The 8218-nt window shown below is 61.7% G+C and overlaps 1 protein-coding gene across 1 annotated transcript in view; it reads left to right on the forward strand.

Moving 5' to 3' along the window:
• Positions 1-251: 251 nt before the first annotated feature.
• KIFC3 (kinesin family member C3) overlaps positions 252-8218 on the forward strand; it is a 9244-nt gene continuing 1277 nt past the window's right edge. Inside the window, exons 1-14 of the mRNA XM_010585175.1 lie at positions 252-377; positions 2749-2814; positions 3429-3572; positions 3660-3899; positions 4124-4297; positions 4439-4586; positions 4675-4805; positions 4901-5012; positions 5279-5460; positions 5551-5655; positions 5916-6046; positions 6729-6852; positions 7302-7431; positions 7547-7800. Coding sequence (XP_010583477.1) covers positions 252-377; positions 2749-2814; positions 3429-3572; positions 3660-3899; positions 4124-4297; positions 4439-4586; positions 4675-4805; positions 4901-5012; positions 5279-5460; positions 5551-5655; positions 5916-6046; positions 6729-6852; positions 7302-7431; positions 7547-7800 — 2067 coding nt within the window. The remainder of the gene's footprint in view (positions 378-2748; positions 2815-3428; positions 3573-3659; positions 3900-4123; positions 4298-4438; positions 4587-4674; positions 4806-4900; positions 5013-5278; positions 5461-5550; positions 5656-5915; positions 6047-6728; positions 6853-7301; positions 7432-7546; positions 7801-8218) is intronic.

An 8218-nucleotide genomic window follows, 5' to 3' on the forward strand; every position in this document is an offset into this window, starting at 1 on the left:
TACCGTGGCACTCAGGATGCAGCTCTTGGCACGTCACTGCTCTCCGTGGGACTTCTGCAAGTCTCGCTTCCCATTGTTCCATCTCCACCACATCCCCTGGGGACTCTTCCCATAACTGTCATCCTGTTCCCCAGCGAGGCAGCTGGATCCTGACCAGCTTCATCCTTCCTCCCACTGCAGGAGGGAGGCTCTGCAGCGGGAAACGTGCCAGCCTGCCAGCGGCCCGACCCTTCCCAGTGATCCAGAAGGTGATGGCCTCCATGGCGCATCTGCAGGAGGAGAAGCTGCAGCTGCAGGAGGAGCTGCTGGGGCTGCAGGAGAAGCTCGCTGCCCGGGAGAACGACGAGCTCTCCCGCTCTCTCCAGCTGCAAGGCCAGGTACCGTGGGCACAGGGGGACACAAGGGGGTCTGTCAGGGTCTCCAACTTCAGGCTGCGGCTTGGCCGGAGCACCGTGGCTCGCGGTTAGTGACGACCATGCTTGGAAAGAGCATATGACCTCCCTCACGGAGCATCATCTTCGCTCAGGTGCATAGGGATGATCGGGGAGCTGGGTGCTCCTGGGTACCATGGCTGTCCCACCAGCTTTGGCTGTGCCTCCCTCGGGATGCTCACAGCCCCCCGATTGGCATGACGGTGACACTGCAATAATGCCGGCGAAGGCGTGCGGCTCCTTGGACATGATGCGGCCAGGAGGGCTTTGGGCATCGGGGTCAGAGCCCCGCGGCAGTCATCCATCCACCCAGCGCAGGGCCGCCACTGCTGGATAAGCTCGTTAGACCAACCCAGCAGATTAATTTTAGTGACTTTTGAGAGTCAGGAGGTGGAAAGTGAATGTGAAGGCACAGAGCTGTCTGCCAAAGGGCAGAGCATTTTGGCCACCGCCACCAGAACCCCCCCAAAAGCCATCTCCTGCGCCAGTGTGGCTGCATCCTCGGCACAAGGACCCGGGTCGTCCCAGGGAGATTGAAATTCCGGCTGCTCGTAAAGGGATTTGCATGTGGCTGTTGTGGAAGCTGTTACAGTCAGGTTCTGCTTGTTCCACTGGTGTCAAAAAGGTGGAGGTAATTGTCCTGCATTTGGTTGGCATACTCTGCATGACACAAGCGTGAGCGCTAGCAGGATCCGGCCCTGCACCAGCCAGTTCGGCAGCAAGCGCAGCCAACGCCGGCCAGAGCGAAGCACTGACCCAGACTTCCAAAGCTCAGGGATGGCCGGGCCACGGCTCGAGCCAGATCCGGCTGCCAAGGAGTCCCTGTCACCTCCAGAGAGCAGGATGCAGCTGGAGGTGCCCGAGCAGGTAGGGGATAGAGGTGTATTGGCATTTTCGGGTGCCGCTGGCATGGGGAGCGGTGGGCAGGCTCCGGCGTGCGTGTTGGCCAGCTGGGGTGGCAGCTTCCCCGCAACAAGCCATGACTTGGTCTTCTTGGTCCTTCCCCTCTTTTAAAAATACTTTAAAAAAAAAACCAAAAACCTTAATAATCTACCTTACTGAATATGGAAATGGGATTTTCCCACTCAAGAGCAAGGCCGGTGTGTTCGGCACACGCTCGGCCCCCCAGCCGGAGCCAGGGAGCCCCACTGTGGAGGGAGGGGGGTTCCCGATGCCGGCAGGGAGCAGCTGCCTTCCCCAGATCGTGGCCGTAAGCGCGCGGAGCTCGCCTGCGGAGCCCCTGGCTGTTCCCTGCCGAGCGCGCGGGGCCACACAGGACGTGCTCGCCCGCCGTGCTGCCGTCTCCGTAAGGGTGCGGCTTAATAACTTATCGTCATTAATTACGGCACCATGTCAGCACATCTGCATTTGTTATTAATCAGCAGTTCCTAAATTATGGTCCATGGAGACCCGGTTGCTTAGAAAAAGCTGGTTATTTCGATGGGGAAATAGCCTGCCGCATCCGGGTGAGGGGTTTGGCGGCACGGCGGCTTCCCGGCGTGGGGAAACTGGGAACTGAGCTGGGATCTGGGGGACGGTGGTGAAGCGTGCAGCCAGGTCCAGCTCTCTCCAGGGTAAGTTTTGGGGAAGCAGCAATACTTGCCCAGTGGCCATCGGTTTTTGGGCACAGGGCCGAGGGACAGAGCGGGCAGGCAGACCCCATAAAAACACAGCCCACAAGACCACTGGCTTTGCTAAGCACTCGCTGCCACTGTTATTTTGAATAACTGCATATTTTTTTGAGCGCCTCACTGGTCCCTGCACAAAAAATTGGAGGATTTATGAAATCCACCTGGTTTTGCAGGGAGGATGGCCTGGTCCCCATGGGATGGGCAGCTGCCCAGGCAGGAGTGGCTGGGGAGCATCCTCCCCTTGGACTCGGACACGTGGACTTCTCAAAGAGCTCCTGCTCCCTCTTTCTCCCAAGATAACTTTCCTAGAAAGAAAAATAGAGAAGGCAAAGCAAAGCTGTGTTGCAAGGGCAGGATGAGGTGCTCCTGGCTCTTTAAACACAGTTATGGATAGGTTTGTTTTTTTCCTTCTCCAAAGACGATGCTTTTTTTTTTTTTTTTAATAATGGTTTCTGCTAATGCTCAACATGGACAAATTATAGCCACGGTTGAACAAGGTCGAAGCAAGGCTTTCATTAACGCTCATTTTAATCAGCTCATATGAATCAGGTGCTCAGAGCGAGGTGGAAAATTAAGGCATAACAAAGGTGCGAGCCAGACTGGACGTTGGTGGCCGGGGTGGCACCACGGGGTCTCCTCCAAAAGCTGCTGAGATGCCTCCTGGTTAACCTTGCCTGTGTTGACAGGTTGAAACTCTGAAGGCGAAGCTCCTGGAGCAGGCACAGGAGATCAGCCGGCTGCGCTCGGAGCTGGTGAGCTGCCACCGGGCTTGGGCTGAGCCAGCCTTGCCCCAGGGGATGCCGGAGCTGTGGCTCCCTGAGGAGGAAGGGGGCAGGCAGGGAAGGGGTAGGATTAAAACCTCCCCAGGGTCATGGTTTGGACCCTGCGAGCCGCGACAGAGCCATTGAGACGAAAGTTTGTGGGATTTTCTGTCCAATGCAATATCACAACCAGTATCCGTGGGGCGTAGCTGGCAAAGGCCCCCCCAACACTGTCGCCCTGTGGTGGGAAGCGAAAGCCCCCCCTGGGTACAGCAGGGGCTCTCTGACGGCAGGATGGGGGCTCCCTGGGCACAGCGGGGGCTCTCTGACCTGGTAGGCTGGGGGTTCCTCTGGTGCCGCAGGCTGGGGCTCCCTGAGTGTGGCAGACCAGGGGCTCCCCGGGGGCAGCAGCCGGAGGCTCGTTGATGCAGCAGGCTGGGGGGTCCCCAGTGTGGCAGGTGGGGGGTCCCCTGGGTGCAGTGGGCTGGGGGCTCCCTGGGGTGCAGCAGGCTGGCGCTCCCCGACACAGCAGGCTGGGGGTCCCCTGATGCTGCAGGCAGGGGCTCCCCGGACTGCAGCAGGCTTCCATCCTCTCCCTTCGGCAGGGTGGCACGGATGCGGAGAAGCACCGGGACCTGCTGGCGGCCGAGAACGAGCGCTTGCGGCAGGAGATGAAGGCGTGCGAGGGGGAGCTGCGGGAGCTGCGGCGGCAGCAGCAGGCACCGTGCCGGGACTGCGCCCACCTCCAGGTGAGTCACCGGCGGTGGCGGCGGTGGTGGCAGGTTGATGGGTACCCCGGGGGTGACGCGGCCGCGGCTGTGCTGTTTCGGGGCCAGGAGAACGCTGGGCTGCAGGAGCGGCTGTCCCAGCTGCAGCGGGAGGCGGAGGAGATGCGGGCCAAGCTGGCGGAGCTGGACCTGGAGGTGCAGCAGAAGACGAACCGCTTGGCCGAGGTAGAGCTGCGGCTCAAGGACTCCCTGGCCGAGAGAGCCGAGGAGGAGGAGCGGCTCAGCCGTCGGCTGCGGGACAGCCAGGAGACCATTGCCAGCCTCAAGTCCCAGCCCCAGCAGATAAAGGTGAGTGCCATGGGGCTCTCCATCTCTCCTGGAGGGGCAGGGGGACCTGGGCTGGGTGCCTAGCGGTGCCCAGCAGGTGCTCTGCAAGTGCCACCCATCCCACTGCCCTGACCATATCAGCGCAGCATCGTGATTTTGTAAATCAACCCCCTCGGGCCAACACTGGCTCCATCCTGGGTGCTGCTTTCCCAGTACACCCCATCTATGGGTGCTTTTCCTCCCAGTACATCATCAAGACAGTGGAGGTGGAGTCAGCCAAGGCAAAACAAGCCCTGTGCGAGAGCCAGTCCCGAAACCAGTACCTGCAGGAGCAGGTGGGGATGCAAAGGCAGGTGCTGAAGGAGATGGAGCAGCAGCTGCAGAGTTCCCAAAAGACGGCGGCTCAGCTCCGAGCTCAGGTCTGAGTGCAACGGGTGTAAATCAGAAATCACCCTGCCCGGCTCCACGGCAGTTCTTGTCTGCGTGGTGCTCGCCGGGTGATGTGGCGTGGCAGCAGGTGGTCACCAGCTTGGTGATACCCCCCCTTGCTCCTTTCCCAGATCATGATGTATGAGGCCGAGCTGGAGCGAGCCCATGGGCAGATGCTGGAGGAGATGCAGGCGATGGAGGAGGAGAAGAACCGCGCCATCGAAGAGGCATTTTCCCGTGCCCAAGTGGAGATGAAGGCGGTGCATGAAAATCTGGCGGGTGAGGAGAGGGTGGGGGACTCGCAGGGTCACCTGGCCGGTGCTGGGGGGCTGTGCTACCTGCCCCTCACCCGGCCTCGTGCCTGCAGGTGTCCGGACCAACCTGCTGACGCTGCAGCCGGCACTGCGCACCCTCACCCACGACTACAACAGCCTGAAGCGTCAGGTCCGCGATTTCCCCCTGCTCCTCCAGGAGACCCTGCGGAGCGCCAGGGCCGAGGTGAGCCCCTTGGGACCGCTACCCCGGCTCTCCGCTGTGTGGGGTGGGGATGCTGTGAAGGTCGTTGAGCCGCTGCTCTCCATCCGCCCCCCCAGATCGGCCAGGCCATCGAGGAGGTGCACAGCACCAACCGGGAGCTGCTGCGCAAGTACCGGCGGGAGCTGCAGCTCCGCAAGAAGTGTCACAACGAGCTGGTGCGGCTGAAAGGTGCGTGAGAAGGGTGGCAGGTCCCATCACTGGAGAGTATGTCCCCGAGGGGGAGGGCAGGAGGGACAGGAGAGCATCACTCTGCTGCACCCCAGCACCATGACCTGGGTGCTCCGCATCCCCATGAGATGCTTGGTTGGGTCGGTGATAGGATGCTTTGGTCAGCAGCAAGCTGCAGCATTCAGCCCACCCGGTGTTTGATGGTGACCGAGGGTGGCAGCAGGATGTGCCAGGGCTGACACCGTCCCTGCATTCCCCCCCCCAAGGAAACATCCGTGTTTTTGGGCGAGTCCGCCCCATCACAAAGGAGGATGGCGAGGGCCCGGAGGCAGCCAACGCGCTGACCTTCGACGCCGATGATGATGCTGTCCTGCACCTCCTGCACAAGGGGAAGCAGGTGTCCTTCGAGCTGGATAAGGTCTTCCCCCCACAAGCATCCCAGGAGGAGGTGGGTTCTGCCATCCACGCTGCTGCATGAAGGGGGGATGCAGCCACCTTCTCCTGACGCTCCCCGGTCCACCCCCCTCCCCCCCCCCAGGTGTTTCAGGAGGTTCAAGCCCTGGTCACCTCCTGCATCGACGGCTACAACGTCTGCATCTTCGCCTACGGGCAGACGGGGGCAGGAAAAACCTACACAATGGAGGTGAATTTGCCTGGCTTTGCTTCCCTCTTCTTCCTTGGCTTCCCATTCTGTGGTGCCCAGTCTTGGCACCCTCCCCTAACCAGGCTGGTGGCCAGCTCTGACCCAGGGTGCACCAGTGATGGTCACTGCTGCTCTTGAGGGGTTTGTGCAGCTCTCCGCAACACCGCCCTGGGCTTTACTCCTGCTCAGGAAAAAAAATGCAGAATAAAATGCCAGAGGGTGTTTTCTCCCACCCCCCATTAATCATCCCAATCCATCAGGGAACAGCAGCCAACCCAGGAATCAACCAGCGAGCCCTGCAGCTCCTCTTCTCCGAGGTGCGGAGCAAGGCAGCCGACTGGGACTATGCCATCAGCGTCAGCGCCGCTGAAATTTACAATGAGGCGCTCAGGTACAGGGAAGGGGGGAAAAACTTTCTGGTGGGGTGAGCGGAGCTGCTGGGGAGCTGGCATCGGTGGGCATCACCCCATGCTGCTCTCCTCCCCGTCCTACCAGCCCTGCCCTGGCTGCACAGCTTGTTCCCAGGGCCTTGGGCGCTGGATTTGGCCGTGCAAGGATTTATTTTTAATTATTTTTCAGTGCACACCGCCCTTGCAAAGCACCCTCCCTCGAGCTCCATTACTTATACAGGCTCCCAGCCCTGCCATCGCTCCTGCTTCCCTGGCCCTGATGCAGCGGCTGGGGCATCCCCCTCTCGTCCCTGCCCCTGCTCCCCCGGATGTTATATTTAGAAATAACTGACTGGGAGCATGAGAAATATTTTCCTCCCCTGCCCAGCCGCAGGCAGGAGGGGGTGGGATGAGGCTGCAAGCGCATCCGTGTGGATAATGGGGACTGGGAATGGCAATAAAGAGCAGGGATGGGAGCGTGGTCCGAGTTGGGTGGGAGCGGGCACATGGGGAGCTGGAGAGCCAAGGCCTACAAATAGGATGTGCAGCATCCCCAGGAGGATACGGCTGCTCTGGCAGCCTTGGCACACAGCCCTGAGCCGCGGTGGGGATGCCGTGCCAGAGGGGAGCCAGCTCCTGTCATCCCCCCGGCCTGGGGATGGTGACAGGTACCCCTTTGCCCAGGGACTTGCTGGGGAAGGAGCCACAGGAGAAGCTGGAGATCAAGCTGTGCCCCGATGGCAGTGGGCAGCTCTACGTGCCTGGGCTGACCGAGTTCAGGGTGCAGAGCGTGGAGGACATCAACAAGGTGCAGGGAGATGGGGGGGCGGTGGGAGCAGGAGGGTGGCATGATGAACTGGGGGAGGGGGGGAGTGTCGCTGGTGTGACCCCCCGATTCGGGAGCATTTCTGAAGTACCGGGGAGTGACAGAGACCAAAATAGGTCCCTGGGTGCGATGTAACGGTCACTGTCCCATGGGGTGAGCCACAGGGGGTTAAAAATAAAAGTGTGGGGCCCCAGCAGCTCCCAGGGGATTAGTGGGATGCCGGCTGTCACCGCAGTGCCCTGCCTGTCACCCTCTGCCTTCGGTGTGTCACCCAGGCTGAGACCTGACAGCAGTCATCACCCCAATGGACCAGCACCTCATTGGAGGGCCGTAGCTCAGGTTACAGTCCCGGGGGTCCCCGGGTCATGGCGGGCTTTGTGGTGGGTTTGGGGCAGGCTGGCCTCACCCCCCACCTCCCTGGGCTCCCCCAGGTCTTTGAGTTCGGCCACGTCAACCGGGCGACGGAGTGCACCAACCTGAATGAGCACAGCTCCCGCTCCCATGCCCTCCTCATCGTCACCGTCCGTGGCCTTGACCGCAGCACGGGGCTCCGCACCACAGGTGGGTGCCAGACGGCAAGCCCCTCACCGGGGCGTCTGGGCCACGGCATCCCCAGGGGTACGCAGGGTCGGGCGCTGACGCCAGCCGGGGCGGGGGTTTGGCTGTGTGTCCCTAGGGAAGCTGAACCTGGTGGACCTGGCGGGATCGGAGCGGGTCGGGCGGTCGGGCGCAGAGGGCAGCCGGCTCCGTGAGGCACAGCACATCAACAAGTCCCTCTCGGCACTGGGTGACGTCATTTACGCCCTGCGCTCCCGGCAAGGCCACGTGCCCTTCCGCAACTCCAAGCTGACCTACCTGCTGCAGGACTCCCTCAGCGGCGACAGCAAGACCCTCATGATGGTGCAGGTAGGGGCTGGGCACCCGGTGCCTGTTGGCATCCCCGCAGCTGGTCGGCACTGTTTTGGGGATGGGTTTGGTCCCTGCTCACCCCAGTGCTGGGGGGGGGGATGTTGGAGGCAAGAGCTGGGCTGGGACCAGGGGACTGGGCTTGCCTATGGGGACATCCTCCAGTCTGCACCGCGGTGCCAGGGGCAGCTCTGTCCCCATCTCTGCACCCCAGACAAGGCCGAGGGATGGGGGGATGAACTGGGACGTCCACAACCCTGCCCTCCCTGCCTGCACACAGGTGCTGTCCTTATGGGCAAGGTGTCCTTGCACGTTGGCATCTCCCCATCCCCTCTCTTGCTGGGAGGATTTTTATGCTCTGGCAGCTCTTCCATCCCTGCCCTGTAACACCCCCCCCCCCCCCCGGCACCCTCCCGCCCCCCGAGCCCCCCCCGGGGGCCCC

This window comes from Haliaeetus leucocephalus, unplaced genomic scaffold (genome assembly GCF_000737465.1).
Source record: "Haliaeetus leucocephalus isolate CR32 unplaced genomic scaffold, Haliaeetus_leucocephalus-4.0 Scaffold92, whole genome shotgun sequence".
Classification (NCBI taxonomy): domain Eukaryota; kingdom Metazoa; phylum Chordata; class Aves; order Accipitriformes; family Accipitridae; genus Haliaeetus; species Haliaeetus leucocephalus.